The sequence below is a fragment of the Ovis canadensis genome, chromosome 19 (assembly GCF_042477335.2).
Source record: "Ovis canadensis isolate MfBH-ARS-UI-01 breed Bighorn chromosome 19, ARS-UI_OviCan_v2, whole genome shotgun sequence".
Taxonomy (NCBI): Eukaryota; Metazoa; Chordata; class Mammalia; order Artiodactyla; family Bovidae; genus Ovis; species Ovis canadensis.
The window spans coordinates 62,506,879-62,532,319 of record NC_091263.1 but is presented as its reverse complement, the minus strand read 5'-3'; the positions used below and the strand labels follow the sequence as shown (position 1 = coordinate 62,532,319).

At 43.4% G+C, this 25,441-nt stretch overlaps 1 protein-coding gene across 16 annotated transcripts in view; it reads right to left on the bottom strand.

The window, feature by feature from the left end:
• The window catches only part of RFT1 (RFT1 homolog), a 61,855-nt gene extending 36,684 nt beyond the window's left edge, over positions 1 to 25,171 (bottom strand). For 15 of the 16 annotated variants that reach the window (XR_011251005.1, XR_011251016.1, XR_011251010.1 and 12 more), the window contains exons 1-9: positions 25,012 to 25,168; positions 21,310 to 21,395; positions 19,488 to 19,604; positions 18,157 to 18,346; positions 17,046 to 17,147; positions 13,223 to 13,360; positions 6,370 to 6,448; positions 1,694 to 1,744; positions 688 to 818 (exon numbers count right to left, since the gene is read on the bottom strand). Coding sequence is in view for 2 of the 16 variants with exons in the window: in XM_069562474.1 (XP_069418575.1) it covers positions 688 to 818; positions 1,694 to 1,744; positions 6,370 to 6,448; positions 13,223 to 13,360; positions 17,046 to 17,147; positions 18,157 to 18,346; positions 19,488 to 19,604; positions 21,310 to 21,395; positions 25,012 to 25,074 (957 nt within the window). In the remaining 14 variants the exon portion in view is untranslated. Of the gene's footprint in view, positions 1 to 687; positions 819 to 1,693; positions 1,745 to 6,369; positions 6,449 to 13,222; positions 13,361 to 17,045; positions 17,148 to 18,156; positions 18,347 to 19,487; positions 19,605 to 21,309; positions 21,396 to 25,011 lie in introns of all 16 variants that reach the window. The other variant, XM_069562473.1, reaches the window with a different exon arrangement.
• Between the last annotated feature and the right edge of the window lie 270 nt (positions 25,172 to 25,441).

Genomic DNA, 25,441 nt, shown 5'->3' with positions numbered 1-25,441 from the left:
TTGAAAAGATATTATGCATGAACTGTCGTCTGCAAAATATATTCTAAGACACATAAGAGGCTAACTAGTTTGCTTTTAATTCTAAGTCAGACATTTTCAATGATTCTAGGAAAAGGGAAGTTTCTACACACAAATACTGCTGGATTAAAATCTCGTCTTTTTTTACTGGCTAGACTATGTAGCTTCTCAGGGTCAGAATGGAGCTCTGGGCACATCACAGTCCTTAAGAAGCTAAACAACTGGTGTGGTGAGCGAGACCAGATGGCCCATGTCTTCCTCTCCATGCCCTCATTTAGCCTTGCCCTGTCTCTGCATCCTTCAGCTCAGCTTTGGTTCTTGAGAATCTGAGGAGGGGGGAGGCAGCCTCATTCTTAAACCTTAGACCATAGGAAGGGGTCTGTGCTGCACTGGGGACAGCTATAGAGTTCTGAGAGGGCTGGGACAAAGAAAAGGTCACAGAGGACAAAGGGTGAAAAGAAAGGGCTGGTCAGGAGGAAAAGGAGAAGCTGGAAAGAAGAAGTGAGCTCAGGATCTTGCCATCATTCAGAATGTGAGAGGAGAATGAAAACTAGAAGAAAATTTCAGATCAAACAGAGGGAAACAGACAGCTCCTCATTTCTGTCTTGTTGATCCTGTACACACACAGAGAATTCACTTGGAAGATGGGGACATGAAAACCAAGACTACCTGCTTCTGAAGTGTGGCGTCCTTTTCTCTCTCTAGCACCTTAGCAAAGAATATATAAAAACTCTCCTCTATTGGTTGGAAAATTAATCTGGCCACAAGGGAGCCAAGATTATTCACTATATCATACACACCTACAAAACAAAAGAAAAAAAAAGAAATAACAGTCTTATTGGTATTTCTACTTGAATTTTTATAGCACTATTAACATTTTTTCTAATATAATTTTTTAGATTAAACTTTTTGAGATAATTATAGATCCACATGGAGTTGTAAGAAATAAAAGGGAGAACCATGTACCCTTTACCCAGTTCCCCCCAAATAGTAAATTCTTGAAAAGCTACAGCAAAAGATCACCGCATAAATTCAGTCAGGATACAGAATATCTGTATCACTAGTACTTTTTTATAAAAGTCATACTGCCAAGTTGATTTTTTTCTATTTTTATTTCCACTACTTAGGGACAGTATTCAAAAATAAATGTGAAAAAATATTAAGACCTATTTAGCCACACACATGGGCCAAATCTTCATGACTGTGATGACCTCCCTGTTACTCTGGCACCCTCTGACCCCCAAAATGAGCCCCAGAGCTCTGCAGAAAGCTGGGTAAGGGCAGGGAATCCCAACAGAGAACTTGCTGCCCAAGACACACAGGAGGGAATAGTCAGATATACATTTATAAAGACCTACAATTTTCAATCTTCAGGATTCATTTTTTATAATCTTCAGATTTGTTTTTTCATTAAATGTATCAAACTACAGGGGCTTCCCTGGTGGTCCAGTGGTTAAGAATCTGCCTTGTAATGCAAGAGCCTGCGCTCCGCAACAAGAGAAGCCTGCACAACACAACCAGGAATAGCCCCCTGCACACAGGAACAGATCCAGTGCAGCCAAAAATAAATAAATAGATAGATATTTTCAAAAGAATTAAACTACAGAGGCAAATATTAGAAAGTGTTGTGAAGATAGCTCATCTTTAATTAAAACACTACAGAATTTCATCTTACCCTGATCCCCAAAATTTAACACGTTCAAAAATGTCATCACATATCGCTCGCCTGTAAATGGAAAAGCAAAATAATTAGCATTTCAAATACACAGTATTTTCTTGCTTCCTTTTCTCTTGTTGTGTATTGTCTCTTCCAGTTGGTAAATACTGTCAAAGCAGAAAAATTAGACACTTGGTTAATGACATGGTCCTTGTCCTAATGTTGATTTAAAATAATCTCAAAATAATAACAATTTGGAAAGTGCTGGTAGCTTTATTGATAGCAAAGTTCCAAAGCAATTAAAAACAACAAAAATCAATAAAACCAGCCTGATACATTTTCTTAAAAGTGTGAAGAGTTATAGGAATGTTAATAATAAAAATGATAATCTCAGGTTTTCAGGGAGGTCAGATAATCTGAGTGTAAATTCTGTGAAATGAAAAGTCCATGATAAACTGCACAGACTCATCAGAAGTTTCCTCTCTGAGTAGAGAAAACTCTGTGGAGGCCAGCAATTCTCAGCAGTCCTAGTTCATGGTTCAAATCTAAGACAGTCTAATGCCTTCAAGGTGAAGACATTAGCCCTGAGCCCTATTCCCCACTTCCATGAATACTCTTATTATCCCTGAATGGGAAACACTGACCGCTATGGAAGAGGAGCACTGAGGAGACCACAGCCCTGAAGGGCCAACTCTCACCTCCTAACCACCTTCTCAAAGAAGAAAGCAGCATTAAGAGACAAGAATGTGACAGTCTCTCAAGTCCCTCTCCCGAGCCTTTCCTCCCTACAATGTCCCATTTTAGGGAGGGTAGTGGCAGGGACCTCTATAGATCCTTCCAAGCATGGGCCCCCCAGTATCTCTGCTCTTCTCTAATCCATCCTCATCACTAACAGTTCCAGCTTTTGCAAATACAGATCTTAAGTCATCTCTTCTTTCACTCCTTTAAATGGCTCTACTGTGTTTGCAAAAAGTCCAAGTGCCCTGGATTTGCATTTGGGACCTTTTATAGACTGACCTTTGCCAACAAAGGTCCGTCTAGTCAAGGCTATGGTTTTTCCAGTGGTCACGTATGGATGTGAGAGTTGGGCTGTGAAGAAAGCTGAGCGCCAAAGAATTGATGCTTTTGAACTGTGGTGCTAGAGAAGACTCTTGAGAGTCCCTTGGACTGCAAGGAGATCCAACCAGTCCATTCTAAAGGAAATCAGTCCTGGGTGTTCTTTGGAAGGAATGATGCTAAAGCTGAAACTTCAATTCTTTGGCCACCTCATGCGAAGAGTTGACTCATTGGAAAGACTCTGATGCTGGGAGGGATTGGGGGCAGGAGGAGAAGAGGATGACAGAGGATGAGATGGCTGGATGGCATCACCGACTCAATGGAAATGAGTTTGAGTGAACTCCGGGAGATGGTGATGGACAGGGAGGCCTGGCGTGCTGTGATTCATGGGGTCGCAAAGAGTCAGACACGACTGAGCGACTGAACTGAACTGAACTGAAAGCTATCTTTTCAGCCTCTCTTCACCAGCCTCAGCCCCACCTCCCACCATCACACCATCATCCTCTGCTGTACCCTACATGGAGGTTTTCACTCCTCCAGCTCTTCTGAGTCAGGCTGGGCTGGTGCTCCCAGGCTCAGCTGTTGGTATCCTCACCACCTGCAATGGCTTTTCTGCAGGGATCTCCCTGGGTTCTGGCACAAAAGGCGTCTCCCTCCCACATTCTGTCAGCTCCTTGAGGAACCATGTCTTGGTCATCTCCATGCCCCTGGTTGCCTAGCAGAGCTCCTGGAAATGACAGCACTCAAGAGACGTCTGGAGAATGCGCTGACATTTTCAAGTACACCCCTGTATCAGAGTTAACCACACAAATGCTTTAGTCTCTGCAGAGGGAATGAGCTCCTTGAAGCCACGTCCTGTTCCTCAGTCATCTGTGTATTCTCAGCACATGACACACAGTGTTCAGGAAATGCGGGGGTAGAAGGTAACAGCATATATATGTGTGCGAGTGTGTATATATACATGGATATACACACACATACATTTTTGCTATAACAATAAATGATTTTAAATTTTTTAGAGCTGTAGCTTTCAGAGAAAAAGAATCTAGGTGTCCTTGTCAGGCCCCTTCCTTATTTCACAGCCATGGAGAGGGAGGCCATAGGAAGTTCCTAAGGGCCCTTTGCCAGCCAGGCCAGGATGGACCGAACATGAAGCAGGCCCACCTCGGGAGGCTCGAACATGTGGCTGACAACCTGACACTGTACACATGACTGGCCACAGCAGTACAGATAACCAAGTTAGGGCCATTCCTAAATTCATTCAAACTGCCCTTTAGACTTTTGAAAGAAAAAAAAGAAGTGCCTTTAAGTAGCTACCCGTCCTCACACTCCCTCCATTGTTTTGCCTGTTCTAACAATAATGTGAATTATCACAATATACAACTTCACTATAGCTACCTTTCTTTACCAAAAAATAATTGCTGTGGACTTCCCTTGTGGTCCAGTGGCTAAGGCTCTGTCCTCCCAAGGCAGGTAGTCTGCGTTTGATCCTTGGTCAGGGAACTAGATCCTACAAGCCACAGCTAAGACCCAGCGCAGACCAATAAATAAATATTTATAAAAACCCAAACCTTGCTGAATACGTATCATGTTCCAGCCTAGCAGGGTGTCAGGGAGACAGTGGTGAACAGCATGCTCCCTTGCTCTGAAGAGTTTAAGGCATCTTCACTCAGCTCTCTGAAGGTTTCTGACCTTTACTTCCTCCAGAATTCCTGTGAACAGTTTTACTTTTGTGATGGAAATGTTATGGACTCAGGCTAGAAACGGGTGTCCTCAAAGCTGGGGAGCCCTCAGGTACCTCCTGGTTCTATCTTTTAAACCACAAATGAGGGAAGTGAGGCTTAGGGCTTCCCTTTGGAAGTATAATGAAGAAAAGTAACAATGGTGGACAAAAAAAACAAGATTGTAACAGTGATGTTTGTATTAGAACGCTAGAGTTTTAGGAAATTTTTTCCTATTTTCCAAAATTCTTGTAATGCAATTATATTATTTTTAATAGTTTCTGAAGACATTTGAAAACATGTTCAGTAATAGATACATACATGTACAGACACATGAAATTTATAGAGAGAAACTACTACCTTCAGCAGCTTATAGCTGACTCCAATCTCATTCTTTGAAATAAAGCTGGGTATAAATACATATATATATATAAATATATATATATATATATATATATATATATATATATATATATATATATATATATATATATAAAATAAGATGTACTTTCAGCTCCTGGTTTGTCCTCTGCATTAGAGTTCTGTCACTGTTAAACTGGGAAGTTCTTAGAAGTTGGAAGGTTGACCAAACTATTCCACCGGTGAATCTTATTGTTAAAGAAAATATATTTGATTTAACCCCAAATATTATCATGGCAACATGAAAAGAAATACTAGAAGCATTTCATGTTATTTTTTAATATTAATTCTTTGAAATCCAATATGTATTGAGTGCACTTACAGCTCAACTCAATTCCAAATGAGAAAAACTGGTTCTTAAAAACATCACAAGGGGCTTTCCTGGTGGCTCAATGATAAAGAATCTGTCCGCCAACGTGGCAGACACGGGTTCAATGCCTGATCCATGAAGATCCCACATGCTGTGGGGCAACTAAGTCCATGCGCCATAACTACCGAGCCTGTGCTCTAGAGCCTGTGATCCACAACAAGAGAAGCCACCACAAGAAGTCCATGCGATAGGGGCCACCTGGACAGGGAGCTGCCCTGAGCCGTGTCTGCCACAATAAAGGGGATCCTCAAAAGAAAAAAAAAAAAAAAAAAGAAGTCCATGCGCTGCAACTAGAGAAAAGCTTGAGCAGCAGCGAAGACCCAGCACGGCCAAAAGTAATTAATTTTAAAAGCTATTTTTTTAAAAAAGCTCAGAAAAAGTATATAAAATGTTCAGAAAATAAGATTATAGATAGAAAAGTGAAGTTGCTCAGTCATGTCCGCCTCTTTGGGACCCCATGGACTGTACTCCACCAGGCTCCTCCATCCATGGAATTTTCCAGGCAAGAGAGACTATAGATAGCTTTCTGTATTTTCTAAACTTTCTGTAATTGATAGAATATTTCTATAATACATTTATTATTACATATAATATATGTAATAATATTACATTATTATTAAGTGGGATTCTGGAATGAGACTCAGATTCAAAGTAAGTTGCCCCTAATTCTTGTAGGACCCTGAAGAAGTAATGTAACTTCACTGATGCTCAGTTTCCTCATCCATAATAAAAAGAACAATATCTTTCTTACAAGGCTGTGGGGAGATTTAAATTAAGACAACTGAAGCATCACACTTAATAAATGCTAGTTTTCTCTCCTTATTTAAAACCCTCCCAGTTCTGAGGATCCTCTGACCCAGGGGCTCTAGGAAGCAGGTGGTCTGCACCTAGGCAACCAGCAGTTCTGTAGAATCCCCTCGCTGATACTTTGTGTGCTTTTGGTTTGGGTTTTGTGTGTTTTTGTTTTTTGGCCATGCCACAAGGCATGTGGGATCTTAGTTTCCTGACCAGGGATCAAACACATGCTCCCTGCATGGAAGCTTGAAGTCTTAACCACTGGACAGCCAGGAAGCTCCCCATCACTGATACTTCAGTTTCCTAACTGCTCAGAGCAACCTTTTACTTACCTTCTGTCAAAATCTGTTTCAGGAAAGACTGTTTGAAAAAACTCCAAGTCAATTTAGCCTCTTCCCAATTTACAAAAGCCTAGAAAAAACAAAACAAAAAAATTCTAGGTATTGCAAGTCTAAGAATACAATAAATGTTACACGGGAGGCAAACTCGGTTTGGTCTCTAAATCTCAACTTGGATAGTCCCCACTAATTTTCATTTACTGCTGCTGCTGCTGCTAAGTTGCTTCAGTCGTGTCCAACTCTGTGCGACCCCGTAGACAGCAGCCCACCAGGCTCCCCCATTCCCTGGGATTCTCCAGGCAAGAACACTGGAGTGGGTTGCCATTTCCTTCCCCAATGCATGAAAGTGAAAAGTGAAAGTGAAGTCGCTCAGTCGTGTCTGACTTTTAGCGACCCCATGGACTGTAGCCCTCCAGGCTTCTCCATCCATGGGATTTCCCAGGCAAGAGTACTGGAGTGGGGTGCCATTGCCTTCTCCATCACTTACTGCTAAGCACATAGAAAACATCCAACAAATACTGACAAAGAATTTATATTTCTGAATGTGAAGACAAAGGCTCTAGGTGGAAAAGCCTAGCTGTGTGGCCTGCCTAAGATTCATTCACTGAGACCCCTAAAGAACTGTGATGCCCCCTTGCTGCTGCCCTGGGAGTAAGCTGACCAAGGGCACATACACAGTCACAGTCAGCTCCTCCCTTGAAAGATGAAGCATGCCGAGCTGCAAGACAAACTCTGCTCAGTGTACTCCACACCTTAGTGCTCTACTTAGCCAACTTAGCCATTCAGGGTCCCTTCACACAGAGGACACGAATTTGGCTCATATATTTCAAAAGGAAGTAAGGCCTTCCAGATCAGTAAAGCCACAAAGAATTGGTATGACAGAGAAAACAAAACTTCTGATATGCCTGTTCTAAAACTCTCAGGGGAAGCACCCAAACAGCCCATTTCCTAAGGACAAGGAGGATAAGAAAGCAGCAAATGCTTAGGAAGGGCAGAGGTCAACCTGTAAGACAGACAGGCAGCCTCGAAGTCAGAGAGCTGATTGGAAAATCTGAAGAAGGGCAGCTAGCTGGACAGGACTTCTTTGTTTCTACTTCCTCCCAATTCCTTCTGGGGCCCCTCGATCATGAAGGCATCCAAGGATTCCAGAATACTCAGTTTAGGTGTTAGGTTCTTAATCTCAAGGTACCTGCATTTTGAAAAGTTCTCATTAACTTAAACTGATGACTTTTCAAAGGTTGGATTTCAGGGGGCTCTTCAGGAGGAAACGGGTAATTCATAAGGGCAAGCCCACTGCATCTCTCCAAAATGTCGACTTTAGCTATGGAACCTGTCCCAGTCACATGGGCCCCTGATCTTGGCCCAAAGTCCATCTGTGTAGCAGACATTGTATTTCTGTAGAAATATAATACATGCCACAATGTAATTTTAAGTTTTCTAGCATCCTACAGTGATGAGTAAAGAAACTGTTAAAATTCACTTTAAAATCTTTGATTAAACCCTAAATATTATCATGGTAACATGAAAAGAAATACTAGAAGCATTTCATATTATTTTTTATATTAGTTCTCTGAAATCCAATGTGCATTGAGGGCACTGACAGCTCATCTCAATTCCAAATATTCTGCATCCACATGTGGCTGTTGCTTACCATTTACAATAGAGCAAGTTTAGAGCACCCTTTGAAACAAGGGTCATTTCCAGTCCTCAAATCTTCTCACCCCTTGGTTTTAGAACCTTTCTTTCCTATTTGGAAGGTAGTTTTGAATCCTTCCAAACCACACTGACTTCAGTGCATCACTGGACCGGGACCAATGCCAGGGTAGCTATAGCCCAGGGGTAAATTTTCCTCATGAGAAGGAAATCAGTCCTGAATATTCATTGGAAGGACTGATGCTAAAGCTGAAACTCCAATACTTTGGCCACCTGATGCGAAGAACTGACTCACTGGAAAAGACCCTGATGCTAGAAAGGCAAGAGAAGGGGATGACAGAGGATGAGATGGTTGGATGGCATCACCGACTTGATGGGCATGAGTTTAAGCAAGCTCCCAGAGCTGGTGATGGACACGGAAACCTGGCATGCTGCAGTCCATGGGGTCGCAAAGAGTTGGACATGACTAAGCGACTGAACGGCTGAACTGAATTAACTGTGAAGGAAATTGCACATTTACTTTCCCAGAACAGAGTGCCAGACCTCCCTACACCACTAGGGGGCACTGGGGACCACATCATCCTCTGATGACGTACACTGATCTTGCCCATAGCTGGCTTCCTGGGAGCCAGGGCATAGCACCTTCTCTCCCTCACACTCTGCCTTCTCCATGCCAGGTGGCCCTCTGGAGGAGTGAGGTGTGTGGACTACAAAGTAGTAACTGTGCTCTTTTCAAAGGAAATGAACAGTTACAGTGTGTCCACAAGGCTTCTGTGAAGCCTACTTGGTTTGGGAGGGTGGCTGAGCCCTTAAAAAAAAAAAAAGTTCTTTAGAAGAGTGCTATCATGACAGTGTATCTGATCTGCAAGCTCATACTTGAGCATTCCTTCCTCCTAATGCCTTCAGCTTAAATGGACCCATGGTTTAGAAGGAATGGCCACACTGCTTACTAACTGCAAAATGCTCATTAATGATAGAGAGGCAGGAAGTTTGAGCAGAGATTAGGTTTCTACTCAGAGGCATCTGCTAAGTGGTAGAAAAAGAAGTACATTCTTCGGGATTTTACTGTTCTGAATGGATTTGTCACTTGGAAAGGTCAAAAAAGGCCCCTTCCACAAAATCTAGCTGAGCCGGTCTATCCGGCTGTGAATTTCTCTAGAATCCCCTGACCAACAAACCATTCCACTGCCTCCCTGTACTGATGGAGAAACTGAGGTACAGATGGCGAAAGATGATGGGCAGTACCTCTGGAGAAGGTCTGGAATCACAACTCAGGGCTCACTGTATTCTACCCTAACTCACTCTTCCACTTCCCAAACCCCTTTGACTTACAATGGTCCAACCAGCTGCATCTTTACCACACTGTCAAGAGTCACAGGGGCCCTGGTCCTGTCCCCTGCCCTCCATCACCTCCACACCCTACACAGCACTCCTCTCTCTCCCTCTCGCTGCAGGGCTGTTGACTGCCCTGGCTTTGTCCACACTCCCATTTCCACCCACCCTCCACTGTCCTCATCACTTGAAAAGTGACAGAAGATTGCCACTGCCTTCTCCTGATCTTAAACCTTTTCTCTCCTCATGGCAGGGTTCAGGTTTTGGAGTTGAGCTCATAGACTAGAACTCAAATTACAGCTCCTGACACTTTTTTTTTTTTTTTTACTTCACCAAGTGGCTTGCAGGACCTTAGTTTCCCAACCAGGGATCGAACCCATGCCCCCTGCAGTGGAAGCTGAGTCCTACCTACCAGACTGCCAGGGAATTCCCTACAGCTTCTGACTTATGGAGTATGAAGGCCATGGGCAAGATATTTAACTTTGCTAAGCCTCAGTTTTCTCACCTACAACATGGGATAGGAAGTCCTATTTCAGGACTTCAGTGCAAATTCTGAGTGCAGGGACCCCAGCTAGGGCACCTGGTACAATGCTTAACACAGATATCGCTCATGATAGCTGTGTTAAATTCCTCAGCTTTACCTGAATACTAACTGATCTTGCATATTAAATCACTCAGAAGTGTCAAAGAGTACAAAAGATGTAAATGGCAGCCATTATTTGAGGTGTCATTATTTTAAGGCTAAATAAGTATCTTTAAAGAAGATGGAATTCTATAAGAGGAGGAAAGAAATCTCCTAATTTGGTCAAGTTGACAGTAAATGTAATTTGTTTGACCAGTTTTTGTACAAAGGAGCCCCCAGGACAGAAAGCTGCTCCAGAGAGGCAAGTTAGGCTGGTGTAGGAACCCACTGCATTAAGATTCAGCTCACTTCTTTTCTTTAAAAAAAAAAAACAAAACTTAAATAATGAATTGCTCTACCTGGAGCCTCCCAATCTTTAAGTAAAACAAATAATTACTTTGGGCAATAAGCTAATTCCTTTTGGATGAATTCAGAGCATAAAGATTAAACACAGAGACTTTAAACACAGAGACTAAGGTTTTTTCACAGACAGAAGTTAGAAAGAAGTGGGCCCAAAGCCAGCTGTGTGATTTGGGGTGGATCACCTAACTCCTCTGAATGGGAGACAACAGTATTTACCTCACAGGGTTACTATGAGGTTTAAGGACAGAAGTCCGAGTGCTTAGCCTAGGGCCAGGCACAGAGTAAGTATGCAGTCAATGGCAGTTATTACAAATAATTCTTTGACAAAGCTCAAATACTTCCACAGAACTCTGTAAGTCTTTAACAGGGGCCTCAGGGTCATGTAGACCAATAATCTCACGTTAAAAGTGAGGACCCTTGGGACTTTCCTGGAGGTCCAGTGGCTAAGACATCATGCTCCCAATGCAGGGGCCCCGGGTTCCATCTCTGGTCAGGGAACTAATTTGCATGCTGTAACTAAGACCTGACACAGTCAAATAAATACTTTTTTTTTTTTAAGTGAGAACTCAGAGATCTGGAGAGAGTCCTGCAGGCTTCAGATGTGTACCCACTGCCTCCCAAATGCACAGGAAGCTCCCTAAGGCTAAGCAGTCACCTTCCTACGTGTTTGTATCCCAGAGAGCACCCAAGCAGGGGCTGGGCTCTGTCAGGAGTGCTGCCACAGATTGAAGGTACACTCAACCTTCTCATGCTCAGGCCTCTAACAATGTGAGCACAGGTACTTTCGTGATAGGTGGACAGATGAAGCCACTGAACTCTCAGCAGTCAACAGTGTCTGCCTGGCTAGGATGCTCCAGCAGAGCTACTCCAGCTCTGAGCGCAGCAGTGAGGTGCTGGTGACGGTGTGGGCTGTCATTTATGGATGAGCACTCATGCCAGGCCACAGCATTAAGCACCTTACGTGCCCCCTCTCATGTGGCTCTCACAACCACCTTAGGAGGGAGGTATTCTTACTTAGTGAAGGACAGGGGAGCCTAGTGTGCTGCAGTCCATTGGGTCGCTGAGTTGGACACACCTTAGCAACTAAACAACTCATTATGCCCATTTGATATATAAGGAAACTGAAGGTCAGAGTTCTGAGCCCATTACAGGGTTAAGTACACACTTGTCTGACTCTTCCTCTTTTCTCTTTGCCTGTATTAACAGTCCAAAAGCTGCACTTGAAAATACTGCTGGGAACAGGCACTGGCCCAATACGACAAGCTGGCCAGGCTTGGTATAGGTGGGCCCTAGGGAATACTCGAGGAGAGGAACTTTTCTGTACTCTCAGATGCCCTCTATGGGCAGGGAGCTCCAGGTAAGAGAAGCTATCTGGAGTCTTGATCCACTAAGCCTACAGATAAGGCACCATGGCATCCAAAAACTGTGATGCTGATTTAGGTGAAAGGTAAGATCAGAATGGAGTGCTCTCTTCTAACAAGAACATACACGGCTTTGTTACATCGTATCTGGTTTTTCTTGAAAAGTTGTACAACAAGATTCCTAACATTCTGAGACTTGAATTCCAAATACTTTATTACATTTTTCAAGTAATACTGGAAGAGCTTTAAGGAGAAGCCCAGCTGAAGCCTTACCTCAACTCAGTGAACCACCTCCAGCGAATGAACAAGTACAAGAAAAAGGGAAAGTGGATCAGCCCAGACGGAGCAGGGCACAGGGCCACCGCACAGATGCAGTGTGGGAAAACACCGCAGGCGTGACTCCTGGGCTGGAGACTCTGGCTCTGACCCCACAAGAGTCGGGAGATAAAGTCAAATGGACCGAGAGTTGAAGTGTTGAGTAGAAAGAGATTATGCCTCCCTCCCACCCATCAGCCTCTGGAAGCCTCAACTGTCTACCTGGGGAAGCGGATCGCCTGAGAGAGTGGCCTGACACTAGACAAAGGAACCCTGCAGGGGCCTTCGGCTACGTCAGCACCTCCAGACTGCTCAGCACCTCCAGACTGCTCGTGCTGGAGGTCAGGCCCCGGGAAAAACCAAGAGACGGCAGCAGAACAGAGAGAGCAGGCATGGGGGGAGAGCCTGTGCTCTGCTGCAAGTCACGCCTATCCAGCTCCTGGCCTCCCTCTGACCCCCACCCCAGGCAAGTATTTAGCTGCTAAGCCTCAGCTCTTCCTCCCTAAAAGAGAGATAACAATGTCAGCCCCAAAGAGTTGCTGTAACCATTAAATATGGTATGTAAATCATCTGGCACAGAGAGTGGCAGAGGGTTTCTCATCTGGGGGCAATTCTGCACCCCAGGGGAGCATCTGGAGATATTTTCGGTTGTTACAACTGAGGGGTGGTAGTTACTGGTATCTAGTGGGTAAAGATCAAGAACGCCGCCATACATCCTACAATGCAAAGGACAGCCCACACAACAAAAATTATGTGGCCCACCCTGGAGAATGAAATGGCAACCCACTCCAAATCCCAGGGGCAGAGGGGCCTGGCAGGCTACAGTCCATGGGGCCACAAGAGTTGGACACGACTTAGCAACTAAACAACAAATATATATATGTGCATATATACATTATGTATCTATAACTGAATCACTGTACCGTACACCTGAAACTAACACAACATTATAAATTATCTACATTTCAATAAAAGTTTTTTTTTTAATTAAAAAAAAATCATGCCACACAAATTGTCATTAGTGCCAAGATTTAGAAACCTTGGCTGAGCACATAACAGGCACTTCATAAACTCACTTGATAATGTGAGTTATCAAATTATCTTTGTTATCGTAACTATAAACAACAAATTGTCATTTCTTTCCCTCAAGGATAACCAGCATCTGTGATTAAAATGATAAGAGACAAAATACATTACTTACTCTACTTTTTGTCATACTGGGTAACAGATCTGTCATGCTGGAGACAGGAAGAGCTTGTTGCTTGGCTGATTCTGGGGAGCCCAATATCTTTGCAAAGTAAATAACATAGCAGAGCACCAGAACTGTAGTATAGAAAAGCTGAAAAAAAGAAAACAGTGGGTTTTAATTACACTGTTTTAATGTAAGCATAATTAAGAAGGGGTTTTCCGGGTGGCTCACTGGTAAAGAATCCACCTGCCAATGCAGGAGATGAGGGTTCAATCCCTGGGTCCTGAAAATCTCCTGGAGAAGGAAATGGCAACCTACTCCAGGATTCTTGCTTGGGAAAGGGAAATCCCATGGACAGAGGAATCTGGCAGGCTACAAACCCAGCAACTAAACCACCACCATGATCACCATAACTAAGATGTGCCTATAGATTTGACCTTAAAGGCCAGTCAAGAAATAGAACTGTCTTAATTAACTGTACTTTCTACTGAGCAATGACTCACCTTCTGGAAAACAGTACTAGTCACTAACACTCAGCTCCACTGCAGCATCTCTGGGGAAGGCATCACAACACTCCACCTGACTGGGAGCATAGTTCTTCCAGGCAGGCAGAACATAACTTCCATGATAGATAGCCACTAGGGCAACCACACAGCAATGTCAGATACGTTCTGAGAAGATTTGTATCTGGCCAAAGGGACGGCTTTCCCACCTAGACAGCACACAGTGAGGATCCATGCGTCCTGGCTGTGCTAATATCCAGGGATGTGCCATCATCCAGGGCTGGGGATTTTCTATGAACCCTGGAAACCTGTGACATTATGATTAAAAAGCAAAATTAAGCTGCTGGCTCTCCTCTCTGCCCAGCGCATGGGCAAGGCAAGAGCTACCACAGGACTGGGAGGGAAGAGGTGATAAAAGGCCCCACAATCCCTCCCTCTTCCCATCTGAGACAGAAAGTGGCTTCTGGTGAGGAGCAGCAGCCTGGGGTTTTGTCTGCAGGTTGGGGAGGAGTATCCCAAGAGCCCCTTTTTACAAGTTCCCTTGTCCACTCTCAGCCTGAGAACAGCACTGCACAAGCTCAACGACTGGGATCTCCAGGCACCACTTTCAATCTGGAAATACCAAGGCTTAATGTGTAAAAAAGGCACACATCAAGGACTAAGAGGAGTCTGGATTTAGCAGGTGTAGGCCCTCTGCTTTCCAAACCCATCCACGCCTGAGGACAGACCTGCCACCCACCCTCCTTCTTTCATGCCTCAAACCCTTTAAGACACAAGGAGTGCTGTGGGAGCCACACCATCTGATGCCTACGTCCTCTGTAACAAGCACCTTTTCCAGCCCCCTTTCCTGCCTCTGTCACCATCCCGCTGACCAGAGCCTGGGGAGGAGCAACAATCTCTTCACAGAATATCCTAACTACAGGATCCCTGTCCCTCCTTTTAATTGAGGAAAAATTCACATAACGTTGACCATTTTAATCATTTTACAGCATAAAATGCAGTGGTTTTTAGTGCATTCACAATGTTGTATAACCACCACCACTATCTAATTCCAGAACATTTTTCATCACTCTAAAAGCAAATTCTTGGCCCATTAAGCAGTCACTCTCCATTCCTCTATCCCCTGATAACCACTAATCTGCTTTCCATCTCTATGGACTCACTTACTCTGGACATTATATATTAATGGAATCATATAATGGGTGGCCTTTACTGCCTGGTTTCTTTCACTTAGCACAATGCTTTCGAGGTTCATTTACATCATAGCACATATCAGTATTTCATTTTTACGGCTGAATAATACTCTATTATATAGATATACCATATTTTGTTTATCCATTCATCAGCTGATGAACATTTGGTTGCTTCCACCTTTTGACTATCGTGAATAGTATTATACAAACATCAGTATACAAATTTTTGTTTGATCATCTGTCTTCAATTCTTTTGGGTTATATATCTAGGAGTAGAATTGCTGGATTATATGGCAGTTCTTTATTTAACATTTTGGGGAACTGCTAAATTGTTTTCTAAAGCAGCTGCACCATATTACATTTCTACCAGCAATGTATGAGTATTCCAATTTCTCCATATTTTCAACAACACTTGCTATTTCCTATCTTTTCGATAACTGCCATCCTAGTGGGTGCAAAACAGTATCTCATCGTGGTTTTGATTTACATCTGCCTAATGACTAATGATGCTGAGCATCTTTTCATGCGCTTATTTATATATCTTCTTTGGAGAAATACCTATTCAAGTCCTTGACCCACTTCTGGGGTGGTTTGTTTTCTGTTATTGAATTGTGAGAGTTCTTTATCATTCTAGACTGACTCTTTTTATTTGAGTCATGATGCCAAGGGTTGAGGGACCTGCTTCAGGAGGAACCGGGAGGCAAGCTGGAGAAAGGGGAATCCCAGCGCCATAGGTGGGGCTCCCCTGCTGATATGAGATGCTGTTAACTCTTCAACCTCTCCCACAGAGACTGACAATGTCCCAGAGAAGAACTTCCACAAGTCTTATGATAAGGATGCCAATAAAACTCAAACTCAGAACTGGCCTAGCTGACCTATGATCCATGACGTACCCTGGGTGGGAGCCACAACAATCAGAAAATCATAATGCAAGTACCTTTCCCAAGAAGAATCAACCAATAACTGGGCATCTCTATGACCCTCCAATCCTGTTAGGGAGAGTACAGCACAAATAATGATGAACATTGAGAACGGCAGTTCTAGATCTAATAAATGGTGGCAAAAATAATCAGAAGTAACATTTCAAAACATGCAATTGTTGCAAGCTGCTCTTAGGAAGCAATTCTCATTCTTAATCTACAATTTTAAATCTAGCTCTTCTATGTTTCACAAAAATATCTGCAGTTTTTGCCTAGGACACAGGAAAACATTTTCACAGGAAAACATTTTCACATAAATCATTACTAAGAATTTTAATTTGCTTTCCAATATATTAAGAAAAATTACAAATTAGTTTCAACTATGAGATGGTCGGACAACTATTTGGTCTTAGGTTTCATTTTTTAAATTAGCACCTATAGTCTAGCTATAGGGGGCTTCCCAGGTGTCTCAGTGGTAAAGAATCCACCTGCCAAGCAGGAGATATGGGTTCGATCTCTGGGTCCTGAAGATCCCCTGGAGAAGGAAATAACAACCTGCTCCAGTATTCTTGATTGGAAAATTCCATGGACAGAAGAGCCTGGCAGGCTACAGTCCATGGGGTCACAAAGAGTCAGGGATATGACTTAGTGACTAAACAGCAAAAACAACAACAACAACAAAAATAAGTTATATATTTAATAGAACTAGAAAGATGAATTAGAACTAGAGAATGGGATAGAACTGAAGCCAAAACTGCTAAAACTGAAAACATACCTCCTATGACTTGATTCACGCCCTCTGAATTAGGAGCGATTTCAATCTAAGTTTAAAAGAGGCTTGGCAGGGATTCCTGCTATTCTGAAAATGACTGATTGAAATTCAGGGAAAATAACAGGCAATTTGATTCCTACCCTACCCCCTTGCTGCTTTTTTTTCTCCTCCAGAAGACTGTCAGACAATCAAAGATCAGTTTGATACAGGCTTGCCCACAGAACATCTAAAGAAGCTCTCATGTATGAGAACAAGCTTTCATGTCCCCCTCACAGTGGGCAGACGTGGCAGCCAGAGGAGAAGCAGTGCCAAGACCATCTTTCTAGAACTTACAGGCTTCTCCACATGCGTGAATACTGCAAATGTAAACCACGCAGTAACAGGAACAAGAAGTAGAAAACAGATGGAGAAACAGATTATACAAAAGTTAAAAGTCATAACTCTTACCTGGGCCAAAGAGAAAATGTACAGCCCCCAGTGAGGCAACCACAGCACAAGAAGGGCTGTCAGGACGCTCTTGAGGATTACTGACAGGCTCTCAGCAATCACCTGCAAACCCATAGTAAAGGGTACACTTTACAGACATTATTAAAACTGAAGAGGCAAAGGAATCCCAGACAATCTGGGATAATGGTTACCCTGGTGGTAGGGGTGGCTGGGTAATATGGTTGGACACAGTATTTATAATGGTCTACTTTGAGACTTCCCTGGCAGTTCAGTAAGTAAGACTTGACCTTCCAATGTAGTGGGGTTTGATCCCTAGTAGGGGAGCTAAGATTCCACATGCCTTTTGGCCAAAAAACCACACATAAAATAGAAGAAAAACTTTAACAAATTCAATAAAGACTTTCAAAATGGTCCACATTAAAAATTTTTGTTGTTTAAAAAAAATACTGCTCTCTTTCTTGGGTTGGGTAGTAGATTCATGGATCTTTAAGATTTATATATATGCTATATACTGTATTGTTTTGTATGTACCGCTTCCCTGGTGGTAGTTCAGACAGTAAAGAATCTGCCTGCAGTGTAGGAGACCTGTGTTCTATCAGCGGCTTGGAAAGACATTGTATAGAAGGGAATGGCTACCCAAAACTAAAAATGGTCCACGTTAAAAATTTTTTTAATTAAAAAAAAAATACTGCTCTATTTCTTGGGTTGGGTAGCAGGTTCAAGGATCTTTAAGATTTATAGACTATATACTAAATTGTTTTGTATGTATCAAATAATACACTTTAAAAGATTAAAAGTTAATATTATTATACAATTAAATAGAATCACTAGGAAAACCTGAAAAACCTCTCTGGTCCTCTTAAATTTTTATTTAAACTAGTAACTTCTCTATTAGCAAACCTGTTCTTCATTAATAGTGCAGCAGAGGTAAATTTCAACCAAGCCCATCTGACGAATCTCAAGTGAATGAACTAAACTGATTGCGTTACCTTTTCTCAAATACATTTTACATGCAAATTTGAAGAGCATTCTCTCTTATAAAAGCATTTTTAAAAAACCACTCTTTCATTTATTCTTCTCATTTCTCATTCACAGCAGAAAGCACACTGACCTTGAGCTTGACAAACATATGTGCTTGTGCCAAGACCCAGAAGGGCTCTCCCAGAAGTTCCACCACTGCTGAGAAGCCAAACACCACCACTCCAGTTCCATAGTGGGGGACGACGTGAGGATCAGGCACTTCGAGCAACTGTAGCCAGACCCAGCCCAGGAACAAGGACCAAAACACACCCAAAGGGACTCTAGAAAAGGGAAGAAAATGTCTTTTAATATGCTAAATATAACAATAATAATAAATATATATTAAAATAGTAACACTGAACAGAAAAGAAATATAGTCATAATAAAAACAGCTACCACTTATTCAGGCACTTACTACATGCCAGGCACTATGATTCACCCCGTTTATCTCACTGAGTCCTCACCATAATACTCTGTCATTACCCCCACTTACAAGATGAAGAAACTAAAACTGACAGGCATTGGGTAATTTGGCCAAGGTCTTAAACAGCTAGTCAAGGGCAGAAGCAGGACTCAATCCTGATCTGACTCCAAAGCCTGCTCCTATCCACTGTGTTACACTGACTTTTAACTCCCAGAAGTGCCTGCTGTTTTCACTTAGAATGACTAAAGGATGGCATACAGCTGGCCTTATACTCCAAATAACTGGTAGTCCAGTGCACAGTATCCCTTCAGGTGTGACCAGAAGGCTCTTCAGCATGACTGGGTGGCTAACCGTCATTCTCTAATAAAATAAACACCTACCAGCCCTTACAACAGTCACCTCCATGAGGTAATAAAGAGTTATGCAAGGGAAGGACTGGGAAACCACTGGAACCACCAGCCCTCTCGGCAGGATCTAAACTGCAGAAGAGCCATTACAGTTTTTAGCTGATATACTTGGTTCTCAAGAATAATCTAAAAGGCTCAAGAGTGAAATTAACAAAACAAAATGGAGGAAAGATACAAAGAAACACTTCAAAGGCTTTCAAAAAATAATAAGTGGCTGTTAAAAGATCAGAACACACTGTAAAGAGAAATGGTTAGGAATAAAAAAGATGGCACAGGCTCAGTGCGAATCAAAACAGCAGAAACAGCCTCTGTTGCTTCTGAGGCTGAAGGGGGTAGAAATGGGGCTAGAAACGTAGCATAGAAACCCTCACCCAAAGCCGCCTCCTGGCTCCTGGCTGTCCTGAGAGGAAACAGCCAGGGAAGCTCCTTCACACAGACGTCCTCCCCTTCCTGCCCCATGCCAAAGGCCCAGAAGTCCACTGCAAAACCCAAGCTGGAGACTATTCAGCTTTAGGCAAGAAATGCTGTTTAACTTCTCACACTTACTACACTTGCCTCCGTGAAACTGTCTGCGGCCAAAGCACAACTCACGTGAGCCACAGGAGGTTGAGGGTCTGGCTCCAGTCTCGCTGGGCGGCCCCACTCAGACATGCTCTACGGAAGGCCTCTCTGGCCAGGAAGAGGGTGGTTGAGTAAAGCAGTGTTAGCCTATAAAGGAAAAGCAGAAACCAATATGATGTGTAGTTTTTTCATAGACAACTTTGGGGATTTTCCAGCAACCGGGAGGAGGAAAAGTCTCAGTTATCTTGGTGGTGATGTGGAGGAGCAATGGCTTCTTACAGAAGCCCCTTCCCCAACTAATTGGACCCACACAGTAACAGAGTTAGGAACCCAGTAAGGGACATATGAGTGTGTGCCCACAGTTATGCCTAGGAGAGAAACTGCCACAGCGGCCCCCACAGGCTGCAGCCTTTGTGCCTATGCAGAGGTGTGGCTCTGACCATAAGGAGGAAAAAAGGACAAGATATGACCCCACACAGAGGGCCTCCTGGCCACCATGACACTGGTGACCTAATGGCCCCTGTGAAAGAAGCTGAGGCTCTCCTGGGTGGAAAATCTCAATACAGGCAATGAGGCTGGCAGCCATGACTGGGATTGCTGTAACCCAGATGAGCTGGGCCTGTCTGCATCCTTCCTGGAGGGCAGCACCTAGGTGGATCCTCCTGCACCTTAGCAAAGAGTAGCTATGATTCCCTTTCCTCAGCAGGCAGTGACCTGGGTGAAGCCAGAGTGGGGACGGTGCAGCACAAAGGTACCTGAGGTTGCCCAAGGACCATCCTGCAACTCAGTGCATCAGCCCAGATGAGAGTGAACCATACCTTAAGCAGGTGGACAGGCCAGACAAAGCCTGTCAGTACAGGCATCTGGCAATCTGGGGAAGGCCAGCTGGGCAGAGGCCCAAACTGCTTTAAAGTCTTAGAACCTAAGAGACCATGGCCCTCTTCCTTCCTGTTTCTACAACAGCATTTCTCAAAGTATGGCCCCTACTTCAAAATCACCTGAAAAAACTATCAACGTGCAGTTCCTGGGCACCTCCTCAGCCCCACCTAGTACAGAGCTCACCAGATGATTCCTCTGCCCACCAAAGTTTGAGAGCTTCATTAAAGCTCCGTGAACAGCACCAAGAGCATATGTTCAGTAAGTATCATTATAGATGCAAAACGCTGTCTGGAACATACTGTCTTGTTTACCAGAATGTGAAGACACACCTGTGAACCTGAGCTATACTGAGCACGCTTATCGCTTCATATACTTTTGTGTCATTTGTGAAGACAGAATATGTGTGGGTGTCCATGAACAGATAGGAGGAGAGTAGAGGAAACAGAGTCTAAAAAACAAAGCAAGCTGGCTTTCTAAGAGCCTCCGAGGATCTGATGACAAGGACTCAGTTCTCATCCCACTGCCACTTTCCAATTATAAAATTCACTAAGGAAAGAGGGAAGGTGGCTGCTCTGGCCCTGCAATTACAAAGCACATCTTCACGATCTGCAGAACTCCTGCTTCCTTTGCTGTCAGCAGGACAAGAACACAGGATTATACCTGAGTTGGAGTTCGCAGTGAATTACTCCCACTCCTCTCCTGGGTTCTCAGAGAGGGCACAGCGGAAGAGCTGGCAGAGAAATGTGCATTTGGAGGCAGCTAATGGAAAACACACCATGGGTCCATTAAAAGCAACATCGCCTGCTCATCCCCCAAACCCAGCACGCTCCTCTTCTGCCCACTGCTGAAACACTCTGCTTCCGGTAAAGGTCCAAGCTTCTAGAATCTGAGGGTGACATACAGGTACAAAGTTTGAAGAAAACCCAACTAGGGATGCGAGCTGTGGACAATGCCAGGGTACACTCCTTCTTACCTGACATTCACTATGCCAACGATTTCCTTCGATAGGAAGCGAAGAATAAATGCATTCAAGACAAAGGTGATTAATCGAAACAACACCTACCAAAAAAAGAAGACAAATATGTAAGAATAAACTATATTGGGAAGGTTTACTTTGCTGAAATGAACACAAGATGGCTGCTCTTCTTAATGTAATGACATACAGAAGCTTTGTCGGAGAGATTCTTTCTAAAATGTTCAAGCTGTCTGTACTGCTTTTGAAATCTTTCCTTGGGGTCTCTTGGCACTCGTGCACAATGGTCAAAGAACCCAAGGTGCTTGGAAGTCTCCCTAGTTTACTGATAAGAAGAGGGAAGCTGTGACAGATTCACTGAATTTCATCAGGTTCAAAGTCAGGCACTCCAGTGGGCAAAAAGGGAATTCTAGTTAGTGCTTCACAATGGCCCTCACTCCAACCTATTTAGAAAGAGCATGCACTTAGCAAGTGGAAGCCTGCATGATACAGCAGACTTAGCAGGAATCATGGAGTCTAATGTCTCCTTCTTTTGTGCTTAGTAATACCTAAGGATCTGATACTGACGTTGAATCTCTTTGAACTTTAGTCTTGTCAGTTAGGAACCAGAAAAGGCTATATGCATTTACTGAATATTTGCCGCTTTCCAGAGAGGAGATGAAATATCTTTTAAACAACTGCAATAATATAAAACAGAGGGAAAAGGAAAACAGTCTAGCTAATGCCATTGGAAAAGGAAATGCCCCAAGATTTTCAAGCCTGTCAATTCAAAAAAACCACCTGAACAAAGAATTCTTCCCATGAGACAGAAAAAAAACAGGTTGTGATTAAATGAGGTTGCCAAATGAGGATAATGGCTGGGGTGCAAGCCTCACTAAATGACACCCCTCTGCAACCTCACAGCACCACAGGTGTAACTCAAGGGCACTCCAGAGCAAATGATGCAAATGACAGATCACTTCTGTGTCAAGCACTCTGAGTTACACGTGAACAGTTATTATCTGGAAGTTTCAACTGAAGTATACCAATGGACCACAGTGATATTTCACACAGTATATCTCTGGGAAAAGGTATGACCAAAAGGGAGACTGCAGTCTAACATGGTCCCCAAAGTGTCACAAAGTAGCAAGGTCTCCAAAGCCAAGACATCACAATGCTAATCTTTATGGAGTCCAAGATGACCTTTTGAAAATCTCAGGAAAGCTCGGTAGCCTCTCCTGAGAAACATGCTGGTACATACATAAAACACCAAATTCTGTATTCAGTTTCAGAGATCTGAAACGAATTCATGCAGCTCTTAACAGAAAAAATTTTCTCAGCTCAGCATCTCAACTCACCATTTAGCTAAATTTGTCTTCGAATTTTTGTAAGCCTCAATTTTCACCCCCGTCAAATGAGGCTACCTGTCTCACAGAGTTGATAACAAGGACCAAGCAACACCATAGAAGTGAAAGCATTTTTGAAAAATGCATACAATAAACGGAATTAATAATTTCACCATGGCTGGCTCAGAGTGAAGCCAAGCAATAAACTCTCAAATTCTTGCAGAACAGAGTGTAATTGCAAAACTACTGTACCTCAAGTGCCTGCATTGTAATTTGAGAAAGCACACAAGATTGAATTAAAACACTCCAAGAAACCTAAACATTATGGCTATTAAACACACACACACACACAAACACACACAAACACACACACACAAACACACACACACACACAAACACACACACACACAGACTTCCTTGGTGGTCCAGTGGTTAAGACTCAACACTACCAGTGCAAGGGATGTGGGTTCCATCCTTGGTTGGAGAACTAAGATCCCACATGCTGTGATCAAAAAAAATAAATAAACACATTTATGTTAACTTCAAAGTTATTGTTGGTAATAAACTTAATGTCTCAGGCCATATCCATACCTAATTGGCTTAAGGTTTGAGCAAATGAAGCTATGAGGTTGTTCACATTCCCCATTATTTGCTCCATATTGTGGCCCTTATTAGCAACAAAGTCTTCATTTAACTTTGTAAAGGACTTGATAGTTTTTTCTGAAAAGCCCTTTCACACCTGTTAATTAGCTGATCCCTAAAAGCAACCAGGTAAATGCACAGGAAGCAAGTAAGTCTCAGAGCAAAGGGATCTGCCACATGAAAAGCAAATGACCCAGCTTGACCTTATGGCTAAGGCCATCAGACACCTAGGCTAGTGGCTTTTCTGCTATGACTTGTTTTCTTTTTATGAAGCCAACCTCAGTAGTAAGATATTGTCAAAGGTTGAAGAATCAACATTGTGGATAAAGTACTGAATTCAAACAGCTATCAATGTGGTGAAATAGAAAAGAAATACAACCAAGTAACTCGAGATTCACTTAATTTAGGGTTACATGAATAGCTAACTAAGTGCATATTTGTGCAAGGAATTCTACGTGCCTTACGTAGCTTATCCTATTTCATTCCTGCAATGACCATTTTAAAAGTTCGTATTAGGTAGCTCAGAAGTTAAAGCATCTGCCCACAGTGTGGAAGACCTGGGTTCGATCCCTGGGTCGGGAAGATCCCCTGGAGAAGGAAATGGCAACCCACTCCAGTATTCTTGCCTGGAGAATCCCATGAACTGAGGAGCCTGGTGGACTATAGTCCACAGGGTTGCAAAGAGTCGGACACCACTGAGCGACTTCACTTTCACTTTCACCATAATAAAAACAGCTAACATTTAGTAAGTATTTACAGTATGCCTAATAATATTATGAGGTTGCATTATCATTCTCATTTAAGATGAGAAACTGATGACTGTAGAAGTCAAGAGATTTTCACCAAAGGCAGGCACTTGGCAAGTGACAAGGCCCTAACGCGGTCTACCTGATTCTTTCTCTCAACCTCCACGAGAAAAGCTGCCTCTCTAAAATAAGGCGGAGAGTAGACTCAGGGCTTTTGTGAGTAAGGGTTGAAAGGCTCAAGAGCAAGACAGAGAAAAAATGAAATACATGAATGACCTGACTTTATGGCTAAATGACTTAGAATGACCTGGTTCTAGGGTTAAAAGAATCTTTACGATAACATTCGGATCAACTGGCATCCACCACATCTGACAGATGATAAAGATGCCAAGAAGAGTAAGTGATTTGTCCACGGTCACGCTGCCGGAAGGAAGATGTAGTCAACATTCTACTGTGTTAAGTAACAATTATCCATATAAGCCCAACCCAGCCTCAGAGCAACTTTATGACCTAGGTACTGTTATTACTCCCATTTTATGAGGAGTTTTCGGTCATGCAGCAAGCACATGATAGAACCAAGATTCCAAATCAGGCCTGTCTGAACCCAGGTCCCTGTTCTTAGCTATGCCATAACGTCTCTCTGAATTCAGTGGTGGTCAAAGTTTGAAAAAAAAGTGTTTGAGATAAGGAGTGGAACATGGATTTAAAAATTACACAAACAAAAAAAACTGCCTTAAAAAAAAAAAAAATTCTAGAGCACCCGAGGCATCCCTCCCCTACTGCCATATGGGAAATAGAATGCTCAAAAGGGAAGTGATTTGTCTGCAGTCTCCCAGCTCTGGGCCCAGGTGTCCCCTCTCAGGCTCCACCGCCTCTCGCCAAACCCCTCCGTATTAGCTGTGTCCACGCCCGAATGGACTCTCAAGGGCCCGAGGGCCTGCCCGTGAATCCCGGCTGCAAGACGGGCTGGGGCCGGTTCCCCAGAGTACCTGAAGGAGCAGACCTGAGGAGGCCAACCGAGCCGCCTGGCCCAGCACCTCCCGGCTGCCCATAGCCTCGGCGCACGGGCTCTGTCATGAGGAAACTCCGCCGACAAGCGACTTCGTCGCGAGAAGATGGCATCACCGAGTGACTCACTCGCTGATTGGCAGTTTTCGTACGGCGGAGGCGGGGCACTGGAAGATCTGGCCCTTTAAGGGGGCGGGAGTTGGCCTGCATCAGTGCAGTTGTGCCGCCTCACCGCTCAGGTTTGTGCTAATCGGTGTTTTGTGTTAATCGGTGTTTTGTGTGTCTATCCCTCAGTTCAGTTCACTTCAGTCGCTCAGTCGTGTCTGACTCTTTGCGACCCCATGAATCGCAGCACGCCAGGCCTCCCTGTCCATCACCAACTCCCGGAGTTCACTCAAACTTAGGTCCATC